This window comes from Rosa chinensis, chromosome 5 (assembly GCF_002994745.2).
Source record: "Rosa chinensis cultivar Old Blush chromosome 5, RchiOBHm-V2, whole genome shotgun sequence".
Taxonomy (NCBI): domain Eukaryota; kingdom Viridiplantae; phylum Streptophyta; class Magnoliopsida; order Rosales; family Rosaceae; genus Rosa; species Rosa chinensis.
In genome coordinates this window covers 24,593,665-24,616,820 of record NC_037092.1, presented here as the reverse complement: position 1 = coordinate 24,616,820, position 23,156 = coordinate 24,593,665, and the positions used below count along the sequence as shown (strand labels likewise).

Sequence of the window (23,156 nt, the reverse complement as noted above, 5' to 3'; positions counted from 1 at the left end):
GTTCAACTGTTCCTGATTCTGCATTAATATATACTAGCTGGTAGAAGAAGTCATTATTGATTGTTGTGAGATTCTATAAGAATATATCGGTTTATATAAATAGATTGATTCGTTCTTCACACCCTGGCCTTATTTGTCTCTTCGTTTCTCCATTTGTCCAATACCAAATTGATCTATAAGCAGATTTCTTGTAAAACTCGACAGCAGGTGGTCATACGTGAGTCCTTGATCGTAGGCATAATATTGAAGAAACATATATAGATTTGTGAGACTGATCGAACATATTGACTCAAGAGCATCGATCCTCATTTGAAGAAAAAGAGTATCGAAGATGAGTGAGAAAAGAATCCATGCATGGTATATATTCCAAGCTTAGAGTTCCTCTTATCAGCTTATTAAATCTCTATATACTTCATATATTAAACTACTCATGTACTGATGAATGACAGTAAGAATCTGACCAGTTTCATTTTCATTCCATAAACTCGTAAACAAATATGTTTTCTCGATCCGCAGATATGAAGGCTCTCGTTTTATTACATCTCATATAGTGTATTAGTATATACGTTTCCTCCATATTGGAATCATCTCATCACACCAAACTTCATTTTCAGAATGTTTTCATGTTTTCATTAACTGATATATCCACAAGATCGTGTTTACCCTTGTCAATCTTCATACTTCACTTCTCCAATCCATGATTAAATGCTATTTGATTAGCTTCCTCAAATTGCACATGAGTTTTTTGAAACAGTTCTGTACAGTTTCAAGTATCATCTGTTGGCCGGCCACTACACATGCATATATTGTGACAAATTCTTAAATTAGAATCCTAAAATTTTGAGTGCTAATGGTTGTCTAACATAATATTAGAATTTTGTGTTTGAACCGTTGAACTTTCAATTGTTTGATCTTCAACTATAGTCTTCGTGTTTCTACTATTATAGTCGTCTTTCCTCGATTGAAGCATATTGGTCGAATCAGTAGACAGTAGTGATGAACTCAAGTCTATTCTTCTAAGGTTAATTGCTCGACACTGTTGAATTTTCTTCTTATCTTATACTGCTAATCGAAAATGTTTTCTTCTAAACATGATCTTTATGGAGGATATTGTATCTCGACCAAACTTAATTTCATAATCCCCTTAAGATGATCCGTTATATAGTATTTGATCAACCATTGTTAGATATGTGATAGTTGTTCATGCGTCGATCATGTCTTCAACAACTATTTCTAGTCTTTGAAAAAGATTTGGAAATTATTTTCGGGCTCCTCTTGTGAGTTAGATAGATTTTCACATGAGAAACAAACAATTAATGCAAATCTGTAACTACCTATTAGCAAATAGGATTCTTAGGGCTGTCAATGGGTCGTGTCGGGTTGGGTTCGTGTCGGGTCAAGGTATTTGTCGCGTTGCAAGAGACAAACCCAACCCATTCAATAATCGTGTCAAAATTTTAAATCCAAATCCAACCTATTTATTAAACGGGTTACCCGTTTCCAACCCGCTTAACCCATTTAATAAATATGTCGTGTAGTGTTAGACAAAATGACTCATTTAAAGGTTAACAATACGACTCATTTAACTAAAAAAATTCATAAATTGATTAAATTCACTAAAAACTCCACAAGACAAAGAATATAAATAATTATATATATTTCATAAATAATTAAATCCAATAATTATAAAGCAAAATATTTCAAATTATTTAATCCTATGATCAAATACTCCCAACGTCTAAAATTTCAAGAAGAAGTACAGCATAATTGGGTTATACGGGTTCACTTCGTGTTGGCGGGTTGACCCGTGGCCAACCCATTTATTAAATGGATCATGGCGGGTTGACCCGCGGCCGACCCGCTTTTTAATCATGCGGGTTCAACCCGCTTTATTTCATGCTGGTTTCGAGTCGTGTTATCGGGTCGTGTCGGAATTGACAGCTCTAAGGATTCTACATGAATTATATAGAGTTTGTGTAGAATTATATAGAGTTTAAATATGAAAGGATTGTAACTTTTCCAGATTGCCGATCGGGATAACGTATTATAGTTATGCTAAGGTTTTTTTTTTTTTTTTATCAGATAAATAATTCAAATGCTCTAGTTTTTCGTGAGTCAAACTCATGACCTCCCACTCTACTATGTTACTAGACCAAATGGTACCGGGCGTTATCTTAAGGTTTTAATTAGTAATTTATATTAAATATAGAATTATAAAATAAAATTTTAAAAAACTATAAAGTAACTACAATTTTTTTTTGAAGGGTAAAGTAACTATAATTTAAGGCACTAAAACTTGGGGAATAAATTACCCAAAAAGGGGCATTAGTTATAAATTAAATATAATTTGGGGCACTAAATTTAAATAAAAAAAATTACAATTCATGCACCAACCCTGTGGAAACTAAACACGCCACAAATTCTGAAAGGGATTTAAAAAAAAATCTCTAAGATAATGATTCCTATTCAAAATTGTGGATTATAGCACACAACGTTTGGCAAAATCGGTTGTTCTTATTTTCTTATCAAAATTTTTCTACCCATAAATGATAACAGTTAAACACTTTTCAAACTAATGGAACTCAAAAATCACAATCTAAATTTTTACAATTTTTCAAAGTAAAAAAAAAAAAAAAAAACTTATAAAAATTGTTTGAGGTTTCGGTGTTCGTTCTAAAAATCAATCTCTAGGAATAGTGAGCTTATAGTACAAGAGAATTAAAAAAAAATAGTGTTAACAAGATTTAACATACTTCGGCATGCCATTGCATTCCACGGGCTCGCCCATGACACCTCCAAACCATATAAAGCCCCGTTTCTGATTTTTAGAATGAGTTGTGGAATATCAAAATTTTAATTAATTGATTTTTCTTTACGATGTTTCAAAGTAAAAAATCAAGAAAATCTATAATAAAAAAAATTAGTTTAATATTCTAGAAGTTATACTCTGTGCATATTAAGCTTATGACACCGATGAATTTCAAATTACAATTGCATTTCAGAAAGTGCCCTCATGACACATCTAAACATGTCTAAAATATATGTCAACCCCTATTTTTATTCAAATTCTTTTCACACCATGAACTCACTATTGATAAAGCATAATTTGCTAAAGAGTATCTAAATGAATTTCGCAAATTTCTTTTATGATTTTTCAAAAAAATTTGACACAGTGTGTAATTATTTTGATCTATTATTATTGAATTTAAAGTTAAATTAGAAGTATAATGTGCAAGCTATACTAAAATTTGATATCTAAATGTACTTGTAGCAGTAATGCCAGCTGCTAGATGTTTGATTATTTAAAATATGATTTGTGCAACAAGTCAACAACACAATAATTTCATCCGGGGAAAAACAGATGAAATTATTTTTCCCCAGAATAATTTCATCTGTTGCATGGTTATAAGAGGTCCAAGCTTAATCTCTACCGCACCGTACCCGCTCCTAATTCTTTTCGCCGGCGGCACGAGAAGCAATATTCCCAACAGAGAAATTGTTCGTTTGAGACCCGGGACCGGAACCCTAAGTTCGAGGTTTCCTCCCCAAAGAAAACCAAAATCATGAGCTTCGCAACTGTGGTTCTTTGCAACCTATCAACAAATTAACCTCTGCAGCTGCAAAAATAATTGCCTTGTGAATTTCAAAGAGATGATCTCAGTGACACCACCACAACCCAGTTTGAACTAGTCCGGCCATCTGGGAAATCAAAAAGTCTTCCTTGTTTTGTACAATTTCTTCTACCCAAGGTCTGTTTCAGATGAAGAAGTTTTTATGTATATCAGTAATAGGAGGGAATAAGATATAATCAGAGGAACAGACGGAGTCTTTTTCTTAGAACATTTGAATATGATCGACATTAATAGTGTCTCCTCCTCCTCCTCCTCCTCCTCCAACTCCAAATTCTCTGTTGACATCCAGTTACAGATTGCCCGCCGCCTTCACTACTTTACTAATTAAGCAGCCCCCAAACCAAATCCTACATTTACCTATATGGCATCACTGGCTGGTGCATATCTGCTAGCTAGCTTTAACTATCTGCAAGTTTGGTTGAATTTCTTTTATGTCATAACATTTGTTTACATTTAAATTTCTTTGACATGCTCTACTTTAAATAAATAGATTTTTTGTCAAACGGCCGGGCCGCCAATACATAAATTCCTTTGATCATCATATGTCTATGTATAAAGCTAGAAATATATATGGTTTTACTCCTTTTCGTTTCCTGGTTTCCCAATGCGTGTATGATTGATATACTCTATGCTGGTCTTTACCAGTTGGCTTTCCCGGCCCAAGTGTAGTCAACATAAGCTTTGATGGAAAATTCTATAATACATACCCGTATCTCATACACATTTATAAATGTGACAACAAGTTTGCTGTCAGAGTTGTAATATTGAGTCATATTTTGTGTAATCTTAGTTCTAATAATAGTAATTACACCACCTACAAACTTATTACAAGTTTTTGAACAAATTTGTTGTCAATATTGTAATTTTTGTTTAATTATATGTAAATAGTGTAAATGAATATGGTAACTTGTACTCAATGTTGTAATTTTAATTCAAATGATTGTAATTTTTGTTCAAATAGATGTAAAATGAGTGTATGATAAACATCACAGTACCATAGTTTGTCTCAGCTTTGATTGCTGATTGCTTTACTCTAAAGTAAAAGTCACCCTCGAGAAAATGGAGGAAAACAATCGAAAGCCAAAATTGGAATTCTGAGCTTGGTTAGATACGACCTATAAACATGTGTGCCTTCAATACATCTATTCATTAATAGCATCTACGATATTTGCTTGCTTCCAAGGTCAAAATCTACTGCAATTAAGTTGCAAATATATTAGATCCAGAATTCAACCTACTCAATGCTTAACCCAGAGTTGTTGTTGAGTGGTGGCTCTGTACATAGAGATAGACCTGACGATTGGATAATGGATTCAGAGCATTTCTTTGGTCTTAGCGAGTATCAGTCTCTTATCCGGATAACCAATCGATTATAAATGAGATCTGCACTTGTATAGTAAACGATCAGATTGTCCAATATCTTAGGCTTAAACAGATGCTAATGAACCTTGACTCTCTTATCTTTTCTCTTATATCTTGAGCTTCTGAATCATCGAAGGTTAGAGTACTTAGGCTAAGCCGCTAAGGTTGTTGGTTGGGATCGGAAGGGGTAATAAGTCCTCAAAAGCTTGTTTATGGAAAGAGGAAAATTTGAAATAACTTTTTTTTTTCTTTCTGTTATTTGCTGCTGAACCTATCAGTCTTTGCCAACTCAAGATATTGAAATTGATCAGATGGATGAGAATGACCAGATTAAAATTACAACTGATGGACAAAATGGCTTCAACGTACTACAGGAAACTCTAGGTAATTTGCGAGTAAATGTCATATTTTGTTAGAAGTAGTCCTTTCCCTTTTGGTGAAATTGTTAGAAGTAGTCCTAAAGATGAATGGATTCATGTTAGTAGACCATTTTGTGAAAACTGATGGACTATTCATATAGGTTGTAGTTATCTGATTTCATTTTGTTTTGGTGCATGCATGCTTGATTCTGAACGAAACAAAATCAGGCTTGATATATCATATACCAGACCAAGTTTTTGGAAGAAAAATGTCCCTAGGTATTCAATTGATCTACATAGTAAACGCATTCAAGCTTGTATTGTTTTCTAAATTGACAGTCTAACAACATTCATGAGGGATCATTTCCGCATGCGTGTGTTTTTTTTTTTGACCACGGTAGCTATTGTTTGGTTACTCGAGCGTGTTTGTATTTGCATGCATGCTTGGTTCTGAACCGTAGTTGCCCAATATAAAACTTCATAAGAGTCACAATACCTACGTAGAGTGACGCCAGAGCTTACCATCAGATTATGAAACACGTAAACAAAGCGAGACAAAGAGAGTGGAAAATCGTTGCAGATCGCAACCTCCAACAAAGCCTACCACTTAAAAGCAGGTTAAAATTGGACCACAACATACACATCACCGAGTTTCCTTTTTGCAGATTGAAAACATTATTGAAGTGTGATATCTCACTATCACTTCAAACTTGAATCCCATTATTGTAAATGCGATCTTAACACAAGAATTAGATAATCACCTATCCCTCCGGTGGAAACCGTACGAACTAATCAATGCAAGGAGTTTGTGGTACAACAAGAAGAAATTTATTAATTGGAGCATTATCGTTATTACAAAAGTAGTCGAAAATGACACAAAAAGCTCAACCCTCAAGCGTGCTCAGAACAATAGAGCTCTCCTATGAATGCACCTATAAAGAGACAAGCATGATGCTATGAGAATATGAAGGTGGACTCCCAACTACTGAAAGCCAGTTTGCAAAACAAAATTGTATCGCTAAGCTACCAATTCCTTTTGCGGTTGTTTTTGAAGAAACGTATCATAGTTCAAGCTTCTTGCCACTTCAAAGAAATGTTTAACAGCTTCTTCGGGCGTCCGTTGAAGAACACCATGCCCTAGATTGAGGATGTGTCCTCTTGGCCCTGCAGACCTCACCACCCTGTATATGACATGTCAGTTTAAGAATTGAACAGATAACAAATGACAATAATAAAGGCCACAAAATTTAATTTTTCTATCCATATAGAATCAAGTAAACCTATACTGCAATCTGTCGAGGAAAACTTTTATAACTACTGAAAATCTGAGCCAGCAGATGTTTGATATAAGCAGAAACTGGCAGAAGCTAAGCAATGATTTGTTATAGATCCTGTTAACAGCAGAGCGGAGTAGAATTGATTGTAGGATGCATAGGAAATTTTGAATTTTAAAGGCTATAGGGATTGCTTCTGCCCTTTCAGCCTCTTAAAGGCCAATTACCTTTTCAACTTTTGGTTCCAGAGTAAGTAGTCAGAGAAATCCAATAATCTAAATTAGGTGATTCCCTATTAATGATCCAAAACAATTGGAGTTCATAGTAAGGAAGATCAGAGTTCAGAAATCTTTCCATAACCAACCTTTGAATTTCTTCAGTCAATGTCGGAAGAGGAGAAAATAAGTAAGCAGGGTCCACATTTCCCTGTACACTGATTCCACTACCCAATCGTTTTCTACCATCTGCCATGTCCACCGTCCAGTCAAGCCCAATCACATCGACACCAGTTCCTTTCATCCGCTCAAGGAGGCCACCATTCCCATTAATGTAGAGAACAAGTGGTGTTTCTGGGCATCTTTTTCGCACAGAACTCACAATCTGCAATTCAAAACACTTACCATGAACAAAATGAAAACGAAGAGATTCTTAACATAGAAAAATAAAAATAAAGAAAATAAATAAAAATAATATATAAAAACAGAAAAGAAATGAAAAGGAAACAGAAGAGATTGCAATGGCATAGCAACTGATACTTCATATTCATCGAGTCCAAACAAGTATAAAGTATAAACGTACCCCATGTACAACTAGATGTGTTAAAATCTAGGAAAGAAATTTTTTAAAAAGAAACATGAAATCTTGTCCTTAGTCACATAATTTATTATGTAAGATTCAATTATATTGATTTGACAAAAAAAGAAAAGAAAAAGATTCATTATATTGATTAAGCCCAAAGATTCATTGCTTTAGACCAGCCAAACTTTCCGTTGAAGTTACTACTGATAAGTAAACAGTGAGGTAAAGCAAACTGTAAAACAATATGATGGACAATCAAAGTCTGGAAAACATGATGACGAGTCTACAGAGAAACAGCTGCTTTTCCCAGATACATGGTATCAATTCCACAGCCAAAAAAATATACATATGAACATGCATGTGCGCGCGCACAACACAGTATAGCCTTATAACATATGCGGGTATGTTGTATTTTGTAACATACATGTGGCAGAACATATTCTTTCAATGAAACATATATGTGACACTTAGAAACCGTATGCCCTTAGGCATGTGTCTTCCCACTCACCTCTTCAATATAAGGCTTTGACCAGCTTTCCCACATGGCTGGTGGTAATTGCCCACCCCATGAATCAAATATTTGTATGCAATGAGCCCCTGCGTCTACTTGGAAAACAATATAGTCTGCTATTGCCTGTGTTAAATGAGAAAGCAGAGCCCTCAATACATGCGGTGCTGTATGGCACATGCTCTTTATGGTTGTATATGTGGAAGTTGAACCCCCTTCTACTATATACGTAGCGATTGTCCAAGGCGCCCCTACAAAACCCAAAACAGCAGCATTTGCACCAACCTGAATGGAAAAACACAACTGAGAAGAGAAAGTATACACATACTGATACAAAACAAATCAGCAAGTAAAAGTGGATCTCAAACTAGTGGAGTTGCTCGTCTGTTTCAAGCATATGACTGTAAAGTGACTACCTCCCGCCGTAATATCTTTAAAGATTCTCCCACAAAGTGAAGTTTCTCCAAGTCAATTGGATGCAAAGTCTTCAAGCCCTCTTCAGAAGTAATTGGTGACTGTATCACGGGACCTCTAACATCTTCTATGTCAAATGGGACACCAAATGCAGGTAGAGGTGTAAGTATGTCTGAGAATATAATCACTCCATCAGGGCGGAAAGCTTCCCAAGGCTGCAAAGAAATTTCCACGATGAGATCAGTTGTCTCTGACCTCTCTCTGAACGATGGGTATTTCTCAGCAAGCTTTCTGTAAACAGCCATATACCTTCCTGCTTGGCGCATCATCCATGCTGGAGGTCGACTTACAGGATCTCCTCTTGCAGCCTTAACCAAGAGTGGATCTGGAGGCGGGAGGATATTTGATATGAAAATTCAAAAGTTGCAAGATCTTTTAAAAAACAAAAAAGAACTAGCAAAGAGTAAGTTGCTAACACTAATTAAACAGGACACTTCAACAGTGAAAATTATTTTGCAAAAGTCATAACGCATTGTCATCTTCCATGTCAAAAATTCAGTACACAAGAGCCTAGAGTTCACTACCACCAATCTACCAGCCCAATCTGCCAACAAGAAAGAAAAGAGGGAAATGACCCAAAGACGCTTAACGAGAAGGCACCCCCTCTTCTGTCAATTCCAACAATTAGCACACTAATATGCAGATCCTTAGTTGATTATGTTCAAGCTCATGATAGGGATAAAACTAATTAGATTTGAACTGAGAAAACAACACTCATGTATTACATTACAAGCACATATTACAATCTGGATAGCGGGAATTACTCATTGACTCACAATAGAATCAAAACTAATCTCACAAACGTAGCGGGCCATAAGACGAAACGAAAATGCAAGGCAGTAAAAATGTAGATTCACCCATTTCAATTTGACACAAATTGTGCCCAGAAAACCAAAAAAAAATTAAACTTGAAAGAAAGAAAGAACAATTCTTTATGGGAAAAGTCATACCAGACGAGGAAGAGGAAGAAGAGCAAGTTAGAGAAGCTTTCTTTTGGGGACATTTTGTTGTAGAAGAAACCGAAAATGCAGTGAGATGAGTAGGGGCCCCTAGCTGTAGGCACAAGCTGGAAGACTTCCATCCCAGAGAGCTGCACACACTGCAAGGCACCCAATATCAGTTTCAAAGAGAATTGAAGAGTGAGAATTGGAGTTGATGATGAAGAAATGAAGAGAGAAAGAGAGCTGGCCTGGCTGGAGCAGATAAACCCATTTGGGATATTATGATAATTTTGCCAGAGAGAAGCAAACAGACAACCATAGACTGTGGAGGGATTCGTATTTTGAGCCTTCTCGCCTCTATCAATTTTTTTTTTTTTTTTAATTTTAAAAACACTATTTAGATTCCGATTTGGCACTGCCTTATTCGAACTGGAACTGAAACTGAACTTGGGTTGACTCGGTTCGGATCAAGTCAGTTTCGACTTGTAAATTGAGTTGTTTATTTGATAAATAAAATAAAATAAAAAATAATAATAAATTGAATCACCCCAATTTCATTTTTTTTTTTTGGGTCCTTGATCTAAAGCACAAAAATGAGTAAAAATTATCTCACTATCCCAATAACAGATTTTTGTTCTCATCTACACAATTTAACAGCAAATGACCTTTTGCCCTCAACCCATTTAATGAATTATAGCCACTGCCAGTCTGTCTCCTCTCTCTCTCTAGCTTGACCCCGTCGCTGGTTGCTTGGACCTCGCTTTAGACTGGTCTTGGTAGCAGGAAGAGGAGACCCGTCATCTCCGATCCAAACGATTGGCTATGGTGGCGGGAAGAGCCCCAAAAGCTTATGGGGTTCGCTGGCAATTTTTTTGGATTCTGGCCAAATCGAGGCGTCTCATTGGTACGGGTGGCTTCATCTCAATGTCCCATTCGTGTCTGTGGACTTAGACTCTTAGTTTCTTGAGAGAAGATTCCTAGAGAAAGAATCGAAGGGGAGAATATTCTAGCAAGTTTCTTGGTTTTCCGGCAATTCCGACCTTTATTCGGCACGAGTAAAGTATCAAACAACATCGCCTCATCGAGCTCTACATGTATTCATGTTCAAAATCAAGTTTTGATTAAGATTGAGTAGAGCCAGTTCAGTATGAACCGGTTGGTTCGACCTCGCCAGAGGAGGAGTAGAAGTCCTAGAAGGAAAGAAAAAGGAAAAAAATTATTGTCTTCTAATAAAATATTTATTGGGGGCCAATAAATGTTTTAAATTGATGTAATCTCTTCGTTTTTTTTCCTCAATCAAAGTTTTGTTTGTCTAATTTTAGGGAGATTAGTTCTTATTTCGGCAACCTAAAGTTTTGTTTCGTGGGAAGGGGGGGGGGGTGCGGAATTATCCTCTCCGGCAAGGTTTCATAAACTTTTATTGCCCCCCAATACAGGTTTATTGGGGGCAATAAAGGTTTATTGAGGAGGCAATAAACCTCTTCGATGACCTATGAGATCTCCGACGACATCTTTGAGAACATTCGGTTAGGTTTTCAGAGAAGTACGATAGTCAGTGGCCATATTCTGACGAAGTTTCCTATGGCTTCTCTTCCTTTCACTGTCTCTCTCTCTCTCTCTCTATGTAACAAAGGAGTGAGGGGCAAAATAGTCTTTAAAAAAAAATCTTAATTGGGTATTAGGAAAGACCTTATTAGAGTCTTTTATGAATAAGTGAGAAAAAAAATTAAATGGTCAAAAACCTCCTCTCCTTTTTTTTTTCTTTTTTTTTTTTCACAATTAAAGTTCATTAGATATAGACAACTGTATTAGGTTAACTACCCGGCAGACTATAGTCATCGTAGTTGCGATACATTGCCATAAAGTGACATGTTCAATGAGAGATTGACATAAAATTTTGGTGGCTAGTGAACCGTGACTTGTCAGTGGAGATCACAGGTTCAAATCACTAGCATAATAGCATCAAGGATGGATAATATCGGGACATAAATGGTTTTTGTCAATTTACCCCATTTTTAGATATTTTTTTCCCACTTACCCCATTAAGTTTTTTTAATTCCTTCTTACCCAAAACACTCTAAGGAGGTCTTCCCTAATACCCCATTAAGATTTTTTTTTTTTAAATTTAATACCATTTTACCCTCACCCCTTTATTACTTTATTACTTAGAGAGAGAGAGAGAGAGAGACCATAGAGACTTCACCGGAGCCCCGTCACCAGTTGCCGGATTCCAATCACCGGTCACCAACCGCCGTCCACCCGAATTTTCTGAAAACCTCTATTGCCCCCCGATAGAAGGGCAATAGACCCCCTAATAAACTTCTATTGCCCCCCAATAGAGAGGGCAATAAATCTCTATTGCCCCCCAATAGTATACTGCCCCCTAATAGAGAGCAATAGGCCTCTATTGCCCCCTAATAGACCTCTATTGCCTCTCAATAGAACTTTCGGTCGCTAGAATGAGAACTAATTTTCCTCAAATTAGACAAATAAAACTTTGATTAAGGAAAAAAAAAATTACATCAATTCAAAACGTCTATTGCCCCTCAATAGACATTTAATAGACCTCTATTGCCCCACAATAGACATGTATTGCCCCTCAATAAAACTTTTTTTTCTCCTGTTTTCATTCCTTCTTGACCTTCTGCCTCCATTTTACCCAATAAATAAATAAATAAATAAAAGAAATTGATTTGGGCACTGAACCGAGAAAGCCGATTCCTAACTCCCAAATTGTAGTACCTACTACCTAGTACTACTCTTCCTCTGGTACTCTCATATATAGTTTCTCTCTTTCTTTCTAGTAGCTTTAAACCACCACACTTCATCATCAACCTGAGTCCTATCCCTCATCAGACCACGAGCTTTCGAAGACTATAACAATCCAAAGAAGAATATTAACCTCAAAAACCAACAATGCAAAGCTATATTAAATTATTAACAAACCCAACTTAAGTGACTTCCTTCAAACCTTCCCTGCTGCCCAATCCCTTTGAAACAACATCTTCGCCGGAGATGATGGTAACGGATTTCCCCAGACCATGATGAGCTACTTGACAAGGATTTCATGTATTATCTCGTGCTAGAAAAGTTCGCCGGAAAAATAAGATAACACCGGCGAATGTAATCACCGAAACATAGGCCTTTTCCGGTGGCGACCATGGTGGCGCTGGGAAACTACTCAAAAATCCTCCGAGGCTGGAACGATAGCAGCGACGACGGTGAGGCTGCTAAGGCTCGAGATCGGCTATCAATCAAATGACGACGAAAACGTAGGAGTGGTTGGAGCTCCGGTCAGAGCTTCTTCGTAGTCTTTAGGATTGGACTGCCTCTCCGGCGTGACAATCGCAGAGAGAGAGAAACTGGAGGTGGAGATTAGGGGGGAGAGAGAGAGAAAGAGGAGAGGGAGGGGTTGCTGCCTTGCTGGCAGTGTGGAGAGAGAGGAGAAAGGACAGAGTGGCATCATGTAGTTTTTTAATTAGGTGAAGGGTAAAGTTGTCATTTCTCTCTAAATTGGATTAATGGAAATAAAAATCTGTTGCTGGAGTAAGTGGGATAACTGTAGCTCATTTTGGGGCTTTTGGTCAAGGACCCAAAATTATGTTGCCAATTTTATAACGTGAACTTGAACAAGTACCACGGCCTTTCCCTCCACCAACATTAAGCCAGGCTACAACAAAATTATAAAGAGTTGGATTAGTGTTGACTCATTTGTTGATAATCAATACCCTCCTGGGCAAATCTGTTTGATTTCTCAGTTCAAAGTTCAAAGTAGCTCAAGTGGACAGCTAGCTTCAATTAAAAGAACTCGCCTATCCTAGCAAAGAACTAATCTAGATGATAAAAATGATCGGTAGCCTCAACTTTCATGCAAGAGATGAGAGTTTCTCGGATCATGCAATATTATCTCAAAGCTTGAAGGGCCAGCAGCGAGTGTTTAGCTCTCCATACACACTCGAAAATAATTTTTATAACATGGCAGATCATGATGGGACGCCGACAACCATGAAATCAATAAGGGCCAACAGCGATGCAAGATCAGGATTTAAAACAAAGAATCACTTAAAACCATGTTCAAATGAACCAATCAATATGATACTTGTATAATGTATGAAAGAGATAGGTGACAGACGTCGAGAACTTCAATGAATACAAATTGCTACAAAGTATCACACAGTCTGCTAGATCGCAGAAGATAAAGATAGATGATCCAGAAAGGCAAAATACGAAACCTTAATATAGATAATCAGCAAATTAGTCCATTGCTCGGCTTGGCATGCAATGTGTATTACAAGTCGAATTATTCCCTCTATGGTTTAAGGTTTGATAGTTTAACTCAATGATACAGGATTGCCATGAAGTATTATATTTCTATAGGGTTCAGAATAACAGTCAAGCAATGCAGTTGTGCACGAATAATCAGAATAGCTATATCCTATATCAATGGTAATTGGCTGCACAAAAATGGATTAAATAGAGATATCGCTGGATCCACTTCTTAGAAATCATTCAATGCCTGGTGAAACCAATTTGATTATCTTAGTTCTGGTATATATAAAGGATATAACTCACTACTGGCAAAGCAAACCAGAATCACTTTTCATTAGACAGCTTATCCTAGACGCATATCCACAAAATAAAACCGAACAGAGAATAGTTGCATTTTATTTGAGGTACCCACATACAGGAATCCTCTTCAGACTTATCAACTGTCTCCTTTTATGTATCACAAGAAGATCCAACATGAAAAATAAAGGTAAGCTGAGGTTCAAATAAATCCAGTACCGAGAGGCCACAGTCTTCTCAAGCCACAATCAAAATTACTTGGCTTTTTTGTGGCATGTATCCTCCACTTCATCATAAAGTATGGTTGAGTTTGAGCTGCTTACATTTCTAAAGTAACAGAATCTGCCACCACGATATCTGTACACTTGCTGTGTATTCCCCACTCTGCTAACTACCAAATTGTTTCTTACAACCCTATTACCCTCTGCATTCTGCAAATTTCTGAGAGAGCTCTCCAAGACTCTTGAACCACCAATGGCAGTTTTCTTCTCGATAAATCCCAAATTGACGTTCGTCACATACAAAGAAGTTTCATTTTCTTGTTCCAACAAGTCAGCGTACAAGGAAAGGAGAAATGTTTTGTTTGATTTCAGTGAATGAACATAGGAAGACGGCGTCTTAACAAGAACGGTATCATTGAAATTTATGGTCTGGTCCACTGTCTGCAAATTGCCATCATTCCCCATGACCATTTTATTAAGGTAGGAAAAATCTTGAATTGACCGGGTTGTGATATTCCCATTAGAGGACTTCACCCACCCAGTTGATGAGACTGACCTGCTAATCCTTGTCACAAATGTGCCATTTAAACCCACAAAATCCGACACCACTGAAACAATAAGGGGCAAGCTAGTATGCTTCACAAGCTGTGCTTGAGTTCTTGTGCCCTGTTTGTCCAACCAAATATGCAAATTTGCATCGATGTACCATACATTCAAGGCATTGGTAACATTAAACCCAATCTTGTGGCTCTTCCCATCCAAAATGTTCCCTAAAAACGGTGTGATTTCGATATCATAAGAAGGTAGATCAAATGAACCAATGCCGGTAATGGGTCTCCACAGAAGAGGATTGACCCCTCCAGTGTAAACCACAGTAAAAGGCCATACAGCACCAACAAGCACACCGTCTAAGCTCACCACAACCTCCCTAAAAGGCCCATTTCCGGGCGTGCCAGTAAGGTTGTTGGCAGCAATGTACTCATTAGTAGGATTGGAATACCAAAACTCATCATTCTCATGAAATGAAACATAAACCTCCAACACAGCCCTATAAGCATTTCGAGGAATCTCGAATTCCTTCAACTCAGTATCAGTTGAATTCTCAACTTCAAACCACAACCCATCAGTCAAAGGCAGATTTCTCGAAATGGGCAGAATCAAATCCGCCCAAGAATGATATCCAGATGCCAAATCACCCACATTTTGATCATAAATATGCAAACTCTCCTCAGCAGGATAAAAATGAAAACTTATATTCACATGGTAAACTCCAGTGTATGTTGAATCAATCAAACTGCCAAGATAAACAGCAACTGTCTGTTTCTTTTGGAGCAATGAATAGTACCTGCTGATGTCCTTCTGAACACTCCAGACAATCCCATTGGTCCTCGGCTCAGCTGTGCAGCTCCTGAGAAGCTCAACACCAGAAAGCCAAACCCCAAAAATGCGATCAAATTGTCTTCCTTTGCTTGTAGCTTTCCATTCAAGAACAATCTTGGAGAACTTCTGAGACGGGCAATTTGAGGGAGGAGTGTAGTTAGCAAAGACTGGTGGTTTTCCATAAGTGTAGGCAAAATCATGTTGGAGAATGCGCTCAGAACAAGGCTTGGTTTTGGGTACTGGAATGGGTTTGGTTACTTCAAAGTCAAGGCTGGGTGGGGTGTCATTGAGAGAAGGGGATTGGGAGATGAGCTCTGATCTGAGTTGGTTGAGTTTGTGGACATTGGCAATGGAGAAGAGGGGTTGGAGGAGGAAGAAGAGGAGAGGCAATAGAGTAGCCATAAGTAGTAGTTGGAGTTGTGATTGCTTTGGTGGTTTTGTGACCTGGTTCTGAATAATCACCTATATTACATCTGAATACTACTGGACACAACATGTAGTCACTTGAAAATTATACGATTCCAGAACATGATCTAGAATTGGGTCAATCACGTTTTTCAGACCTAGACAATATAGCATTTTGTTCAATGATGTTATACACTCAAGTCAAACAATAGACATACGTACATTAGATAGACATAAACTTCTCTAAGATGCGCATTTGTTCGCAATCATTAGAGGTATTCCAAATGAACTCATTTCCGTTCTCTACATGCGGTTTCACATGGAATCCGTTAGCTATTCATAGGGTACGATTTGCCCTAGAAGCGTATAAAGTTTATGTGACAGTAATCAAGGTGTCATTTGGCAAGGGGAACTTGGGTTATTCCATGTCCTTAAATTAATACTGATGGCCCAGGTATCGTAGTCACAAAGTAATATGCTCAGAATCAAAATGGAGTCATAATGAAAATAACTCGAAATTTTATTCATAAGTCAACGGAGTACATCATTGTCTCTTAACCATTAGGAGAATCTAATCCAAATGCTATCTAATGCAAAACAAAGGTAGTCATTTGATTTCTTTCGGAAACTCCAAAATAAATATGACCAGGTGAGTAGAGAGATATCGGTGGAGCAAAGTGTTGGTATATATACCGCCTAGGTACAAATATCTGAAGCACAAGGCTCACTAGTCACATGAAACAAAGCCACTAATGCCCATAAATGATGCCGATACCATACACTTGTGGTATCAGGTAGGCCACACCTAGTCCCATATTGGAAACAAATAGGTGACAAGCTCATCCTCACATTATAAATACATGTCTCTCCACTCATTAAAGGTAAGCCACCACTCTCCATTTACTCCTACCTAGTCTACATTCTTACATGTATCTGACTTAGGCATCAGAGGGTCAAAGGCCGACTAGCCCGGTCTTCCGTTTAACCTCTGTTCATGGCTAGCAGGTACGGATCTCAGAGGTGGAACGACAACCCCGTTTCTACCACAAAAACATTTGGCACTAGAAGGAAGGTTTGAACCTTCAAAAAACACACATAGCTCACCACAAGCAATTTCATCACTTTGCTGGAAATTTTTTTCTGATCACTAATTTTCTCTCTACTCTTGAATCGCTCTGCTCACTCATCAGGAGTTCATCTCCTTCACACATCCTTCTCGATTTTCATCTCCCTCACATGAAAATCAAGCTTTTTCAACTTCTGTGTTTCTGTTTCACAAAAATTGGATGAGAGAGAGTAGATGTGGGATTTTCTCCCTCTTCCATGGCTGACCTCTTACACCACTACACAACTCATCTGCTTCACATTCACTCAACCTAACACCAGAAGGTCCTGGGTTTCGGAAAATCATGTCATCAAGTTGCTGAGTTCTTTCAATTTACATGCTGGGTCCTTTCAACTTACAGAGTTCATGAGGAGAGAGAAACTAGATCTAGATTTCTCTATCTCCTCCACCAGTGGGTATTTAAGCACAACTCTGCCTCACCTCCACCACTATCGTGCTCAGCATCCTCCGACAATCCACCGATAGCCTCTCTGTTAGCGGTGATGCCCGAAAGTAGCCCACGCGCCACCTCCGTAAGCACCCAGAAATTTTTTCTGGGCACCCACGACCCTTGCTTTCCACTCCGGTCGTCACTACAATACAAGGGCAACTTCCTCTCATCCATGATGAAAACGATTTGTGCTATTCTCTCTACACCCAGATTGGTTACCTGGGATTCCTCTCTCCTCTATCAGCTTTCCATATCCATGAGCTTCACCGCTCTGCGTTCATTAAGGAGAGAGATGCAGATGCAACAAACAACCATGACAGAATCTAATCTGAGCTCCTCCCAGTGATAGCTCAATCCCCTAGCAATAGCTTCGCATCCCGATAGCAATTGCATCTCCCGGTACCAATTTCACATACCAGTACTTGCCCACATTGGCGGAGGCAGTTCAGGATGAGTGGGGGCCACTGCCCCCATTGAGATTATAACACATGGCTCATAAGGATACAATTTGGCCCCATCAAGTGGCCAGATATAAACAACATATATGATATATGTATATATATTGTGTTCGGTGTTCCCACAATGGCATAATTCAAAGTCCACAAATATGATAGTCCAAATCGTCTAAACATATCAGTAGGCCCACAACACACAACTCCCACAAACCAATGGAAAAAACAAGAAAAAAAGGGAGCATGAAGCTTCTTGTGCAACCCCATTCACCATATATATTCAAACTCAACTACCAAAGCCAGCACTCTGCACTCAAAGTCAATAAACTGATATTGCTGGCTTCCTAGTTGCTGTGATGACTTCATTTCTCAAATCCTAGATATCAATATCTCTTTGTTGATCAAACTCAACTACGAAAGCCAACACTCAAATTGATTAATTTGTTTGTTTCTCTTTTACTGTTTTTCTTCTCCTCTGTGGCTCTGTTCTTGTGTATTTCCTATAGACTTATTGAGAACAATGTGAATTGATGACGTGATATTCTATCATCAGTATCATGTATTCATGTTCTACAAGGGATGTATTTTGGTTCATCAATGGTTTTTTGGTGTTTTGTTAAATTTTTTGGCCCCCATACATATATATTCCTCCCTCCGCCATTGCTTGCCCATGCCGGTACCTCTCTCGGTGATCTTCACCGATACCTCACCTCTCTCGATATCGCGACCTCAATCTCATCTCGGTATCGCGGCAAAGCACCTCTCTCGGTGACCCTCACTGATACTTTGACATCAATCTTGGTGACGCACATCGACACCATACTCACTAACAAGCACTCTTTCAATCTCTCTTGGTGTCCCGGTGATATATACATTTTTTTTTTGAAATGATCTCTACACCCAAGGAACCGAGCTGACACCCAGTTTCTCTCGGTAACAACTTCACCCAACTCTTGCTACGATTTCAATGCTCAGCTACAGCGGCAAAGCTGAAGGCAATGTTTTCATGTCTGGTAATACAATTCTCATGAACATCTCTCCCTTCAAGGGATTCCAAAAAAAAAAAAAAAAAAAGAGGGGCTGTCGCACATGACACACACACACACATATATACACACACACAGAGAGAAGTATGCATGTCAAGCATTACTGATTTACACCAATATGCAAGTATATATTCATTCGCTTGGATCATACGACAGCAAGCATCACTTGCCAACACATCACTAGCAAGCATCTACCGCTCTAGCTCTGTCTAATAAGATTATGCATGATCGCATGTGCCTTACTATCGTACAAACCAATTCTGCTAGCCAATACATTATGTTCTCTTTCTTTCCTCATGTTAAAGCATGCGGTTTTGTCAAAACTACTGATTACAATACTCTTTGAGACATGGAAAGAGTTATTTGATCAATGCCATTGTCTCCAGACATTCACGGATTCACCTGCATATTGACCATGCCATACTATAATACAAATGACACGCATTTGTCTCCGGACATTTATCCAATGATGGCAGCACCGTACCTATTAACTCTCAACACTGATGGATATATATTTGAGACTGGGATATGCATATTTATTCTCTTAGCTCACCAAGTCGCAATACGATCATTTGACATGACAAGTCTTGCACACAATCTTGAATTATGTGGGAACATTGCTGATATTGGCATGCTACAATTATCTTCCTCAACTCCAAATTGAGTTATACACAATCCTCCATAATTGTCAGTTGCTGCCATGTCCTCATGCTCATCAAAAGCCAAGCTGGTTTCTTTATTATGCTCCCTTGTCAGGATTGAATATATACATATCCTTCTTCTGGAGGTTCAAAGAGTTATCCATGCCATGGTTTGTGCATTGCCATGCTCTTGGCATGCCAAAATATGCAGACAAATCAAATTTCAATTATCATGCATATATAAACTGCTAATCGCTGACCTATTTTTGAGGAAGTATACTTACTCAATCATGCATCTTCTTATATGAGCAAGTTCAAGCAAGCTGTCGATGACTATTTATCGATCACATGGAGTCTTATATATGGACAACTCCAATCTCTTTATAATATCTTCACCACTTGCAAACGGCTCCAGATAAGTTCTCATCTATACTCTTTTAATTCGAACTAATGTTATGCTTCACATGCTTCATTGATTACTACAATCTAAGCATATGCCTACAAAATGTGATCATCTTAGTGGCATATTCACATACTATGCCTTAATGTTAATGTTATGCTTTAAATGCCTACATGATTATTAAGCTTGTTTACAAAATGCAAAGTATTATTCGCATCTCCACGATTATATTGCTACATACATACATGCGATACTTGCTCCATATACTGCTACATGCTTAGCACCTCTATTGTTCATATCTGCATGAAATCCCACTAGCGAGAATAGTCCTCGCTCTCGCCACAATAAATGTCCCCGATATTGGGGGGACTTGCACACCATACTCGCCATGGTAAACATTCTCGATACTGGGGGACTTGTACACCATACTCGCCATGCCTGAATGTCACACACTCGTCATGCCTGAATGGCATACACTCGCCATACTTGAATAGCATACACTCGCCATGATAAATGTTCTCGATACTGGAGAACTTGCACACTCTACTCGTCACACCGAAATGGCGTAACACTGGCCATGCTCCAGTGGCGTACACTCACCATGCTCTAGCTAGCAGTACCTTATCTATGCTTTAACTTGTTATCTATGCTTCAGCGATCTGTACTTGCCACACTTTTGCAATATATTATCCATGCTTCAGCATCTCATCTATACTTCAGCAACATATTATCCAGGTCTCAGCGATATCTTCCCTACGCTTCAATAGTATCTCATCTATGCTTCAACAATATATTCTCTACACATCAGCAATATCTTCACTATGTTTTAGTGTTATCTCCCCTATGCTTCAGCGGTATCTTATCTATGCCTCAACGAGCTTCAGCGGTATCTTATCTATGCCTCAACGTTATATTCTCCACGCTTCAACGATGTACTCGCCATGCTTTAGCGATACACTCGCTTAGTGCATACTCGTTATGCCCCAACGATTCCCTTCGCCATGTTTCAGCAATGTACTCGTCATACCTCAATGACACACAATCGTCATGCTTCAACGTGATATATCCTCCTATATGATAAATGTCACACTCGCCATATTTCAATGATACACTCGCAATGTTGTAATTACATGCTCTTAATGCTTAATGACATACACTCAATGCTCGCCACGTTTCAGCGATATCTTATATGTGCTTTAGCAGTATATTATCCAGGCATTGGCAATCTCTTCTCTATGCTTCAATAATATCTCATCTACACTCCAGCGGTATCTCACTTATGCTTCAGCGGTGTGATGCCCTAGAAATTCGTATTTATTTTCTGAGGATTTTCCGGAATTTAAATTATGCGTATCGGACGGTTTCGTGGCTCGTGGACGGAACGGAAGTGTTTCGGACGAATTTTTATTCGTAAAGTGTGGAATTAGGGGGGTTTCAAGGTTGACTTTTGATACGTTGAGATTCTCCGAAAACTTCCTTCACGAAAGTTGTAGAGCGCGTCGATACGAGTTCATGGACATGCGGAACGCGAGAATCGGAGTTCGTATGAAGAAGTTATGAGCTTCGGAAAAACTTTCCATTTTGGTATAAAATGACGAAATTTTCCGGAAATTGCAAAGAAGGCCAAATTTCCAAAAACGGAAACCCAGCCCTCTCCCTAGCCCGTGCGGCCTCCACTTCGCCGGATTCGTTCTCGCTCCTCCGGCCACCGTTTGCTTCGATTCAAGAATGGGTTTTGCTCGTCTCAATCCCCTCTTGAGGTCTGTGGAAGGATTGAAGAGAGATTCGAGCCGTGGAGGGAGTTACATCGACTGGAAGTGGCTGCTTCGGGGATGAAATCGCCTTGATCGGAGTCGGAGATTCCGGCCACCTTTGCCGGTGATTCTTGTGGGCTTTTGGAGCTTGGAGGACGTTGATGCTTCCCACAAGGTGGCTTGCATCGATTCAACTCGTGGAGGTTGAATTTTGGAATTGAAATTCTAGGGGGTTTCAATCGAGCTGTTTTGTTCTAAGGTAAAATTCGATCCATTGGTTCATATTTGGACTTTGTTGTAGTTATGAAAGTTGAAATTGGGGTTGAGATGAAGAACTTTGGTGTTGAGAGTTTTGTCAAATTCCAACTTTGGTCCAGCGGCGGTGCCGCCACTGTGGTGGTGTTTTCCGGCGGTTTCCGGCCACCTCAGGGATAGTTTCTGTTCCTGAGTTCGATCTACTCGTCGATACGAGCATTTCGATATATTGTTTGTAATTTTTGGAGATCGTATGAGCATGTTAGGGTTTTTACGGTTTCGGACCGTTCGATGTTTCGATCCGTGAGGATTCGAGCTTCCGATCGACTTGTGGTTTTGGCATAGCGATCGTAGAAGTATTCCGGAGACATTGGGTGGTCTCGGATGTGGTTTCGCCTCAATTGGCTTCACTTTGGGGATTTTAGTTCAAAACAGGGGTTTCAGACTTAAATCATTTGTGAATTGTTACTAAGTGAAAACCGATTGTGATTAGGTACTTGACGAAGTATTCTTGGACGATCGTTTTGTGGATTGGCTGCTTTGTTCTGTATTGAAGACACAGCAGGAGTTTCGAGGTGAGTAATCTCACGATGTTCATTCACGAACGGGTTTACCATATTGTCTTAGAGTTATGAGATTAACTGTGACTATAGTTGGTATTAGTGGCTTTTCTGTGTGAATGGATGACTATGTGTGTGTATATATATATTATGGGATGTATATATATACATATATATTCATGTATTAGTGGCTTCGTGATGAATCTTTGTGATGATTGTCATGTAAAGCTTGTGTAGAAATATCTACGTGGCTTGTGTAGGAATATCTATGTGATGAATCGATGACATTAGTATGATGAATCTTTGTGATGATTGTCATGTAAAGCTTGTGTAGAAATATCTACGTGGCTTGTGTAGGAATATCTATGTGATGAATCGATGACATTAGTATGATGAATCTTTGTGATGATTGTCATGTAAAGCTTGTGTAGAAATATCTGTGTAGCTTGTGTAGGGATGTTTGTGTGATGATTGCTATCTGTGTGATGACTAGCAATGAATCTATGTGATGATCGCTATCTATGTGATGACCGACGATATCTGTGTGATGAATATGTGCGATGATTGCTATC

General features: G+C 38.5%; 2 protein-coding genes across 2 annotated transcripts; both read right to left on the bottom strand.

Annotated features, from left to right (window-relative positions):
* Window positions 1-6,158: 6,158 nt before the first annotated feature.
* LOC112168103 (uroporphyrinogen decarboxylase 1, chloroplastic) lies at window positions 6,159-9,765 on the bottom strand. The gene is made up of 7 exons (XM_024305225.2): window positions 9,597-9,765; window positions 9,358-9,506; window positions 8,350-8,732; window positions 7,934-8,218; window positions 6,992-7,227; window positions 6,381-6,534; window positions 6,159-6,285 (listed from the first exon to the last, which is right to left on the bottom strand). Exons 1-7 carry the CDS (start codon window positions 9,665-9,667, stop codon window positions 6,274-6,276), a joined length of 1,290 nt encoding a protein of 429 aa, XP_024160993.1. The 5' UTR covers window positions 9,668-9,765; the 3' UTR covers window positions 6,159-6,273.
* A 4,078-nt stretch (window positions 9,766-13,843) lies between these two features.
* On the bottom strand, window positions 13,844-16,051 carry LOC112166419 (peptide-N4-(N-acetyl-beta-glucosaminyl)asparagine amidase A). Its single transcript, XM_024303257.2, has one exon. It carries the CDS (start codon window positions 15,915-15,917, stop codon window positions 14,169-14,171), a length of 1,749 nt encoding a protein of 582 aa, XP_024159025.1. The 5' UTR covers window positions 15,918-16,051; the 3' UTR covers window positions 13,844-14,168.
* Window positions 16,052-23,156: the final 7,105 nt, after the last annotated feature.

Bases quoted from the DNA above. Each gene is read 5' to 3' on its own strand.
- LOC112168103 (XM_024305225.2), bottom strand. From the start codon at position 9,667: ATGGTTGTCTGTTTGCTTCTCTCTGGCAAAATTATCATAATATCCCAA. The intron at 8,733-9,357 runs GTATGACTTTTC...TCCCGCCTCCAG, and splicing joins TTCTTCCTCTTCCTCGTCTG to ATCCACTCTTGGTTAAGGCT. The intron at 8,219-8,349 runs GTAGTCACTTTA...TTTTCCATTCAG, and splicing joins TAAAGATATTACGGCGGGAG to GTTGGTGCAAATGCTGCTGT.
- LOC112166419 (XM_024303257.2), bottom strand. From the start codon at position 15,917: ATGGCTACTCTATTGCCTCTCCTCTTCTTCCTCCTCCAACCCCTCTTC.